This window comes from Microtus ochrogaster, chromosome 7 (genome assembly GCF_000317375.1).
Source record: "Microtus ochrogaster isolate Prairie Vole_2 chromosome 7, MicOch1.0, whole genome shotgun sequence".
Classification (NCBI taxonomy): domain Eukaryota; kingdom Metazoa; phylum Chordata; class Mammalia; order Rodentia; family Cricetidae; genus Microtus; species Microtus ochrogaster.
In genome coordinates, this window is record NC_022014.1 from 71618479 (window position 1) to 71631306 (window position 12828).

General features: G+C 43.8%; 1 protein-coding gene across 2 annotated transcripts; it reads left to right on the top strand.

The window, feature by feature from the left end:
• The first annotated feature begins 296 nt into the window (after positions 1–296).
• On the top strand, positions 297–12722 carry Znf652 (zinc finger protein 652). 2 transcript variants are annotated; one of them, XR_003377139.1, is made up of 6 exons: positions 297–1193; positions 3925–4072; positions 4377–4492; positions 4911–5055; positions 6632–7424; positions 11297–12722. XR_003377139.1 is itself a non-coding variant. In XM_005350624.3 (5 exons), the coding sequence occupies exons 1-5, from the start codon at positions 297–299 to the stop codon at positions 7150–7152; spliced, it is 1827 nt and encodes a 608-aa protein (XP_005350681.1). In that variant the 3' UTR covers positions 7153–12722. The 2 variants fall into 2 exon arrangements, 1 of the variants encoding a protein (XP_005350681.1); XM_005350624.3 differs by having other exon boundaries at positions 6632–12722.
• The last annotated feature ends 106 nt before the right edge of the window (positions 12723–12828 follow it).

The window sequence follows — 12828 nt, forward strand, 5'->3', positions numbered from 1 at the left end:
GTGGTATAATTTTTCCCTCGTTTTCTTTCTCTTTGTAGATAAGATGTTCCAAGTCCCTTGTAGTTCTCTTCGGAAGAAAATCAGGAGAGTTCTCTTCTCTTGCTGTAAGAGCCGCCCTGTTTGACTTGTACATTGGTGCTGTGACGCTGGAAGAATTACACGCAGGCTCCAGGAGTTCCTTGTTTTCACTTGAGTGGTTAGTTCTCTGTAGATGGAGAACGATTTCAGTCTTAACTGCCCTGTTTTCAAGGTGTTCTCTATAGTCTGAGCTGCTTTATAAACTGGGCCACTTCCCAATGAGCTACCCAGCCAGTCCTTGCCAGGAGCTGGCTGAGAACTGTGCGGTGCGTGCAGCAGGAATGGCACAGGAAGACAGCCGTCGCGGTCAGGCACCACCCGCCTTCTACCATAGTACCAGCCAGGAGCTCGACCTGTCCACCAAAGTGTACAAAAGGGAGTCTGGAAGCCCTTATTCTGTGCTAGTGGACACCAAGATGAGCAAACCACATCTCCACGAGACCGAGGAGCAGCCATATTTCAGGGAGACAAGGGCAGTGTCTGATGTACACACTGTCAAGGAAGATCGGGAGAATTCTGATGACACGGAAGAGGAGGAAGAAGTCTCTTACAAAAGGGAGCAGATCATAGTGGAGGTAAACCTTAATAATCAAACATTAAATGTATCTAAAGGGGAAAAGGGTGTCTCTTCTCAGTCCAAAGAGACTCCTGTTCTTAAGACAAGCAGCGAGGAAGGAGAGGAAGAGAGTGAGGAGGAGGCCACAGATGACAGCAATGACTACGGAGAGAACGAACGGCAGAAGAAAAAGGAGAAGCGAGTGGAGAAAGTCAGGGTTACACAAAGGCGAACCCGAAGAGCTGCCTCTGTTGCTGCAGCTGCCACTTCCCCTGCACCTCGCACAACTCGAGGCCGTAGGAAGAGTGCAGAGCTACCCAAGCGGAAGAAGCGGGCGGCCAAGGAGCCCAAAGCTCCTGTCCAGAAAGCTAAGTGTGAAGAGAGAGAGACTCTGACCTGTGAGAAGTGCCCCAGGGTCTTTAATACTCGCTGGTACCTGGAGAAGCACATGAACGTTACTCACAGGCGCATGCAGATCTGTGATAAATGTGGCAAGAAGTTTGTCCTGGAAAGTGAGCTGTCCCTTCACCAGCAAACAGACTGTGAAAAAAACATTCAGGTAGGTCTCATCACCGAGAGGGCACACTTTCCAGGATAGAACCTGGCTGTTCAGAGTCATCTGGTGTCTGCCCAAGAGAATAAATACAATAGAGGCTGAAGGGACCGATTTCACCAATTTATCGTTTAGACGCTGCTGCTTGGGTCTTTTCAAAACCAAGGCTTAATCCTGTCTTTCAAAAGCATTACGCTTACCTGACGCTGGACTAGTGGGAACCCAGGTACACTGGAAGGGGGATCTGTTGTAGATGATTGACTGGGATGTAAAGTCAGCGCCGACTTTGCACTGAGAGTCACTGTTGTAGGACCTGGGAGATAATTCATTCTGGCATCTTCTGTCAAGGTGGGAGATATTGAGTGAAGGTCAGGAGTAGAGAAAGGTTCCTTGCTGTTTAAAAGGATGCCAGAGTCTAGTGCAGCTGATGGGGACAGAAACCCCGACTCAGACCTGTGGAAATGGAAGATCTCCTGCAGTGAGTTTCCTTTCACCCGTGGAGAGATGGCAACACTAAATGTGTCAAGAGGCAAGCCCAAGGGAATATGCAAACTTTAAACAGAGGCTGAGCTGTTTGAAAATGTTGCTTACCTGTCAATAGGTTATATAATGGTGCTGCACAGTATGGTTGCTGTGACAAACATGGTATTCAAACCAGGCTGGCGTCTGGGAAAGACTGATATATATCAGGTTAAGAGGTGCTGAAGGCATTGCAGCTCTATTGGTTTGTACATATGTTTGGTGTATAAATATATATTCATACAAGGTAAGTCTCTTATGTTTCCATGTGTATAATAATCTACCATTTTGAAGCTAACTTTTTAAAAAATAAATTGTTTTACTTTTGTTTTGGGAACTGCTAATATTGGTAACCACCTTTAATTTTCTTTTTGACAATTGTTTTTAATCAATGACTGAGATCAGTGGCTTCCTTTAAAGAGATTTTTTTTTAAATCTGCTGATTTGACTTGTATATCATGACTTGATCGAGACATTCTGGGTAAATAAAAGAAGACTCCTCAGGGTTCTCCAGCAGTTGTCTGGGCAGGCAGTTGTTGCCGGGTCAGTCCAATGGAGCGTAGTGCAGTGCTGCCCCCTAGAGGTCAAATGTGGATTTCATATTGGCTCCTTACTGAAAAGGCATTCCTCATTTCTGTCTCTAGGAGCTGCTTATTTTGTAGGTTCTTTTCTTTTCACTTGAATTTGCTTAAGTTTACAGAAAATAGCAGTTCTTTTCTATGAGTTCCTGTGCTTTTCCTCATTACGATATGTTCACTGTTGTGCTTACGTTGTGTGGGTTCTGTTGAATGAAAACCTTTCACATTCCTAGACTGGAGAGATGGCTCAACAGTTAGAGGCACTGTCTGCTCTTTCAGAGGACCTGAGTTTGTACCCAGCACCCACATGGCAGCTCATAACCATTTTAAACTCCAGTTCCAGGGGATCCAACACGCTCTTCTTTCCTTGGGCACCAGGCACACATGCAGTGTACATGCATACAGCAGACAAAACACTCATATACATAAATAAAAATAAAGAATTTTTTAGAAAGGAAACCCTTCGCATTCCTAAGGAATTTTGCACTCTGTTTCTTCATACAGAGCCTGATAATCCTGGCAACCTCATAAGAAGGGAAAATTAACCCTTGCAGAAGAGGAGGTCACAGGGTAGTCTGTCCTTTTCCAGGGCAGTGTCCAGCCAGCACCTTGTCTCTGAGCTCTTGGGTTCTTCTCCCCTGCAGTGGCAGTGGTACTCAAGAGGCTTTGGTGACTGAGTTCCCTGTGCTCATTCCTCAGAGCCTGGCAGTTGTCATGAACTTTGTGATATTGACTTTATGCTTGATAGTGCAGGGTGCTAAGAAGCCATGGTCTAAGGAACCAGGCATTGTGACGGAAGGAGGTCTGGGATTGGGCGAGGGGAGCAGGAGAATGGCCAGTGGTTTAGAGGTTGTATTAGCTTCTGTCAGAGGGAAATGGCAACAGAGTAAATTAGATTTAGGGAAAGTTAGTAAACCTTGAGCATTTGTTACAGGACTTTTCAAAATGTGTTCTCTAATGCAGAAGGATCTTGTTATAGTCTTCAGATCTGTAATGCTTAGATATCTTGCCTTTACTATTTGTGCTAATTTCAAACTTAACTTATTTCTCTGGTAAACACCTCTTAACTTCATGGCACCCTGGGTAGGAGACAGTAACTGTGTTTGCTGGTCTATGCCATAAACAAGCCTGAAGGTCTAACAGATATGCTGGCACATACTTATGCTCCCTGTACCTGAGAGATAGAGGCAGGATCATGATTTGAGGCTGGCCTTGGCCAGATAGTAAGTTTGAGGCCACTGTGGGCTATACAGTAAGACACTCTACCTCAAAATAAACAGCAAGTGTGTATGTGCGCGCGCATGTGTGCGCGCGTGTGTGCGTGTGTGTAACACACCAAACAATTACAAGTGTAACACTGAAGTGGTAATAACAATTGGTTCTTTGTCATTAGTGGAACTTTCCACTTCTTACCTTAGATTCTGCCATTGTTTGCATGCTCCCAAGGTATATAAAAATAGATCTTGAAAAATAGAACATACAGTTGTTAGTGTTTAAATATGGACTTCATGGAGGAATAGGTTTTGTCAAGATTCTGACCTTGCACTATGAATCTAAAGTAGATCCATTTCATCTGCCAGGAGGCACAATGGCCTCCTGAAGTTTGATAAATGAAGACTCTTTCTGTTTATCCTGCTCAGTGTGTTTCCTGTAACAAGTCCTTCAAGAAACTCTGGTCCCTTCATGAACATATCAAGATTGTCCATGGGTATGCAGAAAAAAAATTTGCCTGTGAGATTTGTGAGAAGAAGTTCTATACCATGGCTCACGTACGGAAACACATGGTCGGTAAGTCTGTCTGCCCCTCTGCTCTCTGCCTATGGCGGTCTCTGGGGTTCTGTCTGCTCCACATTGGGCAGACTGAGTAGAGCCACCATCCTGCAATCAGTTTTAACGTGTTGAGACTAAATACAGCGTGTCTTCAGCATCACCGAGTTGGATAGTGCAGTCTTCCCACCAGATTCTCTCCAGCGTCGCTGTTATTTTCCCTCTGGAGCACTGCTGCTAACGTGCCACGCCTATGACATCTGTCTCTTCCAGGCTGGGTCTTCTGGTAGAATTGTTTTGAGTTTAAATGTTTTCTGTGTTACAGCACACACAAAAGACATGCCATTTACATGTGAAACCTGTGGAAAGTCTTTCAAGCGCAGCATGTCACTGAAGGTGCACTCCTTGCAGCACTCTGGAGAGAAACCCTTCCGGTGTGAGGTAAGGAACAAGCCACACACAGATCCAAAGCTAGGGTTGTGTTGATGCTGCAGCAGCGAGAATGGAGTGTGGGGTGCAAAGCACAAGGCTGTGTGCACTGAAGCTTCGGGCGTGCACCAGGTTTCTGTTGTTCTCTCGCTGCTAGGAAGAGAAACATCCCATTAGCACACAGTTGAGCGTGTTAGGTTAGCTTGGGAGGAATATGCAGTCACTGACTTTTCTTTCTCAGTGATTCAGAGAAGTAGAGTATGAGCCAGTGATAATTACATGAAAAAATTTCCCTTGTATTCATAACTCAGCTATGGGAACTTAGCAAATCCAAACAGCTGCCATAAGCAGCTTGTGTTTTGAGTATGAAAATAAACCTATAAGCCTGTGAGTGCTTGGCATCCAGCACCATCCCCTGTGTCCAATGCAGAACTGCGACGAGAGGTTCCAGTACAAGTACCAGCTCCGCTCGCACATGAGCATCCACATTGGGCACAAACAGTTCATGTGCCAGTGGTGCGGCAAGGACTTCAACATGAAGCAGTACTTTGACGAACACATGAAGACACACACTGGTAAGGATCTCGTGGCGAAGGTACAGATAGTCCCTAGTACTTGTTGGTAGTCATTTTCGGATCTGTCTTTAAACCTAAACCATAAATTTTTGTTTCCCGTTTTGTTTTGTCATGAGGAAAAATCTTGCTGTGCAGTCCAGGCTGGTCTCAGACTCAAAGCAATCCTCCGGCCTTGGTCTTGTAGGTGCTGAGGTCAGAGGCATGCTCCACCATGCCTGGGACAGACTTGCTTTGTAAATGAAAGTCTCACTTTAAGAAAGCCTCAGATATAAAAATTCATCTATAGCCAGACGGTGGTGGCACACACTTTAAACCCAGCACTAGGGAGGCAGAGGCAGGTGGATCTTTGTGAGTTTGAAGCCTGCCTGGTCCACAGAGTAAATTCTAGGACAGCCAAAGATACAACAAAAAACCCTGTCTCCAAAAAAAAAATTAATCTATAATACTGAAAATTTTTTTATAACTATTTTTAAAAGAGTTATTTATGTGAGTGCCTTTTGAGTTTTTGTTTTGTTTTTTTGTGACAGACTGTCATACTGAAGCACAGGTTATCCTGGAACCCATGACAATCCTCCTGCCCTTAGCTCCCATGTGCTAGGATTACAGACAAGTGTGGCCACCATGTCCAACCATAAATGACTTGTGTGTTCTGTCCTCTTTTTTTATATAAAGTTTATTTATTTATTTAGTATACAGTGTTCTGTCAACATGTATGCCTGCAGGCCAGAAGAGGGCACCAGATCTCATTACAGATGGTTGTGAGCCACCATGCGGTTGCTGGGAACTGAACTCAGGACCTCTGGAAGAGCAGTCAGTGCTCTCAACCACTAAGCCATCTCTCCAGCCCCCTTGTCCTCTTTTTTGAGACGGGGTCTCTCTGTCGACCAGGCAGAGTACTGGGATTAAAGGCATGGGATTACACACCCAGTCCTTTCAAAATTCTTAGGGTTAATTGGTATCTTTCAAGAAAACATGCACTAAATGAAGTTAAGTACATTTTAACCCTCTCTGTGTATGTAAGGATATATGCACCATAGCATTTGATAAGAATATATATATTCTTATCAAACCCTATAGCCCTGGCTGTCCTGGATCGCTCTGTAAACCAGGCTGGCCTTGAACTCACAGAGATCCAAGCGCCTCTGCTTCTCAAGTGCTGGGATTAAAGACTTGAGCCACTACCACCACCAGGGGATAAGAATCTTACAAACCTTTAACTCATGTTGCTGTAAGAAGGAAAGCTACCAGATGTAGTGATTGGAGTAGAGCCAGGTTCCCTGAATACGACTTAAATACACAGCAGCATGAGCACCTGCTGCAAGGAAAGGGGGCAGTAGTGAAGTGACCATGAGCTGGCACAGCGGTAGATAGTGGAGAGAGACATGGTGTCCATAGGCCCCACCTGCACCATCCACCACTACCTCCCATTTTCCTCCTGTTCCCTTCCAGCATGGTAGGCTATAAGGTGTATTTGTGCCTGCTGTGTCCTGTTACGTCTCAGTTTGGGGAACCAAGTGCTGTGGGTGAAAGCATGAGCAGCAGGTACATCAGCCCTGTTTGTCTGTGCTCATCCCAGGAGAGAAACCTTTTATCTGTGAAATCTGTGGCAAAAGCTTCACCAGCCGCCCCAACATGAAGAGGCACCGCAGAACTCACACAGGCGAGAAGCCTTACCCCTGTGATGTGTGTGGCCAGCGGTTCCGTTTCTCCAACATGCTGAAGGCCCACAAGGAGAAGTGCTTCCGAGTGACCAGCCCAGTGAACGTACCACCAGCTGTCCAGATCCCTATGTCCACGGCGCCAGCTGCTCCAGCTCCAGCTGTGGCCAACACTCCTACGAGCCCAGCCCCTGCAGTCAGTATGAACCCCGTGGGTGGCCCTCTTCCCTCAAGGCCGGTCCCGCATCCTTTCTCGCACCTGCACATCCACACGCATCCACACCACGCACATCACCTCCCCATCCCACCTGTGCCTCACCTGCCCCCACCTCCGGCCCTCTTCAAGAGTGAGCCCCTAAACCACAGAGGCCAGAGCGAGGACACCTTCCTGAGGCATCTGACAGAGAAGAACAGCGCGCCCCAGGCCCAGCATCATTAGCGCCAGCCGGAGTGCCATCCCCGTGGTGAGTTGGTAGAAGGGGTGCAGCTGTGCCTCTCTGGGGTCTCTCCGTCTCCATGGCCTCCTTCAGGACTTTGACCACTGTCCTGGTGAGCGACCAGACTGACCCAAAGGAGTGAACAAGAAGACTGCCCTCACACAACCAGGGGAACCACTGAACGAAAGCCCAATTTGCTTGCATTTTCTGATGACTTTTATAAATTTCAGATACTCAGACTGCGGGATTTTATAATTTCATATCAGCGGATGAGGTATGCTTGCTTTTATATCCTGGTCTTCTCCTCAAAGAGGGGAACAGGCCTGGTTTCCTTTATACTAATCGGGAAGGCTGTGAGATTAATCCAGAGCATTAACTGTATCACTGTGTATTGTAATGAGTTCTTTTCAGCTTTTGGTGCTGACTGCAGTCGAGCTGGTCACAATTCACACAATATCAAGCATTATAGAGAAGATGGGAGTTTTCTTCTTTGTGTAGCTCTTTTAACACACTCTTTATTTTACTACAGAAATTATTTTAGAGTTTTTGTATAGACTTTAGTAGTCTGTTTCTAAAATGAAATGTATTTCAATAAGCTGTGTAATTTTTCAGTGTAGCTAAACCCATGTTGTAAAATAGATAAATTTTTATAATCATCAAAATGTGATTCTTAAAGATGCATATAGTAACTTCTATTTCAAATTTATTCTAACATCCGTACAACACAAAGGTGCTTCTGGGACTGGGTGGGGTCACCAGACCAGGTTACTGCAAGAGCAAGGTTCATAAGTACTCAGGAACTTACCATCTTTGCTGGGCACTCCGTCCATCGGCTCACTGACATGCTCCATCCCTGGTGTCCCTTTGAGCCCCTCTGTGGATTCAGTGGGGTGGTGCGTTGGAATAGGGTCACCAAAAGCTTGTCTGATTTGAAAATCTGAGTAACATTGTGAATACCTTCAGAAGGAAGTGGCAGAGGTTTCCTTTCGATCACATCTGTTTCTCACTTCTCTTAGGAACTTTGTCATACTCAGCTGTTAGGGAAGATAAATTGGCATCTCTAATTTTGAGGTTGCTGTGTTTCCCAGAACCATTAGGAGAAGCTAAATGGTGAACTGAAATCATAAGTGTAATTGCTGATAGAGGCTGAGAAATGCGAATGAGAAGACAAATTGGCTTCTAAGTTGTAAAATGTCTGCAGTGTCTAAAATGTGGGTGTCACTTTGATCTGCATCTGCCATTTAAATTGTAGTGAGAGGAAACCCCAAGTACTGCTGCCTCGTAGTCCTCCACAGTTAGGTGAGGAAGGAGCAACACCCCTGCCTCTGGGCAACTTCCACAGGGCCTGGTCACCCTGGAGCGGGTTGTATAGGAAGCTGAAGAGAAGGGCCGACAGTGGTTTCAGTCAGCTGGCAAATGTCGACCACGAAGCTACACGTTTTCTACTTCTTCACCTTAGAGACTGAGTTCCAAGAGTGGCCCCTTCCACTTCTCTTCCTCATTTCTCTTTCCTCAGGCTCGTAAATCAGAACTTTAGTGTTATTTATTTATCTTTGATATGAAATGTGCAGATATGCGTCACGCACTTTTTTTTTCTGGCCACTTAACTCTGGATGGGGACACATGGACTCTGGATTGAAGTTAGGTTCCTGCTTCTATGTATCATACTCTACATTAGCTTTTTGGTTTCATATTTCTAGATTTACTACAGTTTTACCTTTGTCTTCTGTAATGCATAGGAAAAATTGTGTGCTGACACAGGAAAGTATCTCAGGACACACCTTTCCTCCACTTCTAGGCATAAATTTTAACAAATGGTAGTTTTAATATTTGCGTACATTCCTGGAGCCCCCATATACCCAAGCCAAATAGGAAGCCAGTTCCTTCTCCGCTCACTTCCACAGTCTCCTTTGCATCCCATGGAAAGTCTGCAGATCTACACTTTCTTGTAGACATATCAATATTTCATGGTCAAGTCTATAATATTAAAATATTTTTATCAAAAAAGTATGTTATAGCTTAGTTAATTGGTTTTATCTTACTTTGTGCTAAATACAGTATTGGACAGAGATTCTAAATTCTAGACTTGAGGCTGTTGAATCAACTATTTTATTTTATGGATGTACTATGAATACTCATTGAAAAATTCAGGTACTCAGATCTGATTTTTTTAATTCAAATGACTATAGCCATAAGAAAGTGTCTGCTACATAGGAAATCCAGTAATAACTCAATAACTACCACTCTCCTTAACAGAAGCAGAAAGTAAGGAATTAGGAAAGTGAGTTAGCACTGTTACACTGTGTAATGCATTCTTACTGCAATGTATTGTGGAACAATCTAGAAATGCCAATTTTTTTTTTCTGGATAAGTATATCTTCCCTGACTTGGGATTTGTAAGAAACCTGTTCTTTAAAACATGGCTCTCATCAGTGTCATGTATGAATAATGAACATATGCATAATGAAATTCACACCGAGATGCTTCTGAGCCCAGGGCCACAGGGTTGAGCCTGAAACATGCAGGCGCATTGGGTTTCACATGCTGAAGACTCAAACTCAGGGTTGAAAATGTGCTTGGGGGCCGCTGCTAAGATAAAGGTTGCATCATGTGTGTCCTCTCCACGTGTGCTGCGGTGCTCCAAGGTTCTGCAGAACCTGTTCAGTTCTTGTTATCTGTTCATGGAAGAAGGTTGTGGAGGAGTTTGGGTTCTAGGCACATATCTGTACTTCTTTTAAAGACATAGACCTTATTTCAGAATAACAGATATTAAATTGAGGCTTTCTTGTTGCCATTTTATACTATCTTCAAAGGCATGTATTGTCACAAGGATTACTTTATCTTCAAATGGTTTTTATTGTTACCAATTTACTTCTATGTAGACCAGGCTAGCCTCAAACTAACAGCTTGAGGACCGGGTCTAAAGGAGTGAACTACAGCAGCCAGCACCCAAGAACTTGTTGTCGTTGTTTTGAGAAATGGTCTCACAGAGCTGGCCTTGAACTCCCTATGTGGATTACGTAGCCTCCAGCCAATGACTCCCCCACCTCAGCTGCCCAAGTGCTGGGATTATGGGTGCCTTCGTCACCCTGCCTGGCTACCACAAGGGCGTTTTTGAGTTGGCATTACATTTTTAGAGGCTGGGTTGTACATCTTTCATTCTTTTCTTATAGATTTATCATTTGGATACACACTTTTTTAGCCTAATGAAAGGCTGCTACTCTCAAATTGAGTCAGGTAGGCTCATACTGGGTTAGATTTTAAAACTGAATGAAGAGAAGATGAACCACTTAAAGGCATGTAGCTTCATTTTTCTGTATATTTTTTACTTGATTCTTATTTTTAGCAAGTGCAGAAGTCTCCATATAGAACTTTAATAAAGTTCAGAAAACCCTTTGAAAATCATTTCCATGCACTGTCGTGGTCCTTCAGCAAGCATGGGCCTTTCCAGAGTTGCCTGTCTAAGAACCTCGCTTCTAAGCGTGACCCACACACACTGCTAAGCAGATGCAAACTCTCTGAAGCTTTGAATTTTTAACTTCTTGAACTTTGTTTCAGTTTTTATTATTGTTGAATAGATATGTATTTAGTTTCATTTTTATCTCACTGGAAGATTTAAAATTTGAGAATATGAAGTAGAGATCTCCATTGCAGAGTGTGTGTGTGTGTGTGTGTGTGTGTGTGTGTGTGTGTGTCTGTGTGTCTGTGTCTGTGTGTCTGTGTCTGTGTGTCTGTGTGTGTCTGTGTGAATTTATTCCCCTCTTGCAGATTTTGGTTAGGAAAACACACTATGATAGGTGAGTTTTTATGGCAAAGAGAGAAAAACTAAAACGTCTTATCAGAAGAACCCATTTCAGTTAAAGCTTCTGTTTAAGCTGCTGTACGGAAATACCACTTTTGTTGCTTTGATGGTCCGCATGATAGATATTTTAATGCTGTTCCAGACTGTATGTGGGACACATCATGAAAAGAGGTGTGTTAGATCTAACCATTTTATCAACTTAAAAAAAAATCAGATCAGTTGGAATTCTTCAAACTCTAAAGTGGAGTAAAGAATTACCAGTTTTTAAGTTTTTTTCTTTACTTAAACTAAGTTAGAAAATTTCCCAAGAATTCTCTCTCTCCATCTTTTTCTTTCTTTTTCAGGAATAAAAGGTCATTGGCCGTTAGAAATAATGGCATTGTTACGCAGTAGCAACTCACTAGCTAGTCTGCTTGTCATCCGTAGCATTCATGAGAAGTAACGCTGACCTTCCAACCCTGGAACTACCTCGATAAAGCAACCCAGAGATCCTCGCTACACTCTATGGAAGCCATAAACGTTGTCAGTCTGGCCACCTTCGCGGTTCTATACTTTTGTACTCGCTAGACTTTTTTATAGACTTACATTCAGACCTTTTCATCTTAGAGGATAGCTTTTGCAAGACTCCAAGGAAAATAAAATTCCTTAAATTCCCAACCTTGAAACTCTAGTTTCAGTAAATTTGTTTAAAGAATCAGATGCCATACTATTTTAAAAAATCACGTTAAAATTAGAACTGCTTTGCAGACCTACATATTCTGCAAACAAGTTCCTCTTTCTTGTTTCCTCGCTAGAGGCTGTGATAAAGTGGAGTTTTCCACTCTGCTCACTCAGTGACGTTTTCCTGGAGCCGTCTCTCTCACTGTAGCACAGGAGTGAGTAGCTGCTGTCCGTCTGACCCTCTGCTGTCTATCACTCTGCTCTCGAGTGCCTTCAACAAGCCCTTGTCCTGGAGCCTTCTTTCCCTGGTCTGGATCCTACCTCTGATTGTTTCATTCTCCATGAGTATTGGAATTCACCCTTATTCCAAAGGGCTTAGCTACACACTGGCTAAAACCTGGCTGAGGATTGTGAACACATCTGTGTTTTGGTCCTCCATATTGCTGCTGGGTTAGCCTTGTAGCTTCTCTGCTTGTCTTACTCTGCACATACGACACCTCTAGTACTAGAGCTGTTCTTGTCCTTTGCCAACTTTCTGTTCTTTCACTGCAGGCTGGGTGTTCCTGTACAGTCGAAGGTCATCCAGTGTCTCTCTGGGCCATCTCTTTCTCCTCTGAAGTCTTCCTGAATGCCTACCCTTTCAAATTAAAGGAATGCTGAATGCTGCTATTGCTGCACATCCTTTCTCTCATAAATGTTTTACAGGGTTCCTCCCATGATCTTATTTTAGTCATAGGGATTTAAAAGTGCTCTCGGGGTTTAACAAAAGTCCGTCATTGATTTTTTGAGCAGCCCCTCTCATCCAGCCACCCATCCTCCGTGCAAACCCAGTTTATTTTCCTTTCTAGTTGTCTTCTTACAAGTCATTTAAAAAGTGTAATTGGTGTATAAATATATGAAAGATGTAATAAAAAGGAAACCGAAGTGTGTTCTGTGTGTAGTATGTGCACTTCATTGATAAGAATTCCTTTAGCAGCTGGCTGGTCTCGCTCGTCCCAGATCAAAGCTGGTGCTGTGTGATGGGTTCATTGTCTCCTCCTAAAGTGGAGACAGACGAGCTCCTACAGAGAGGGAATTGGAATTACTTTTTGTAGGTGAGCGAACACTAATGCGCCTTTTTTTTTTTTTAGTTTTTCGAGACAGGGTTTCTCTGTGGTTTTGGAGCCTGTCCTGGAACTAGCTCTTGTAGACCAGGCTGGTCTCGAACTCACAGAGA

What these genes read in the sequence shown, in the direction of transcription:
- Znf652 (XM_005350624.3), top strand. Translation starts at nt 297, where the DNA reads ATGAGCTACCCAGCCAGTCCTTGCCAGGAGCTGGCTGAGAACTGTGCG. An exon ending in ACTGTGAAAAAAACATTCAG is followed by an intron (nt 1,194 to 3,924) that starts GTAGGTCTCATC and finishes TATCCTGCTCAG; the next exon opens with TGTGTTTCCTGTAACAAGTC. An exon ending in AGAAACCCTTCCGGTGTGAG is followed by an intron (nt 4,493 to 4,910) that starts GTAAGGAACAAG and finishes TGTCCAATGCAG; the next exon opens with AACTGCGACGAGAGGTTCCA.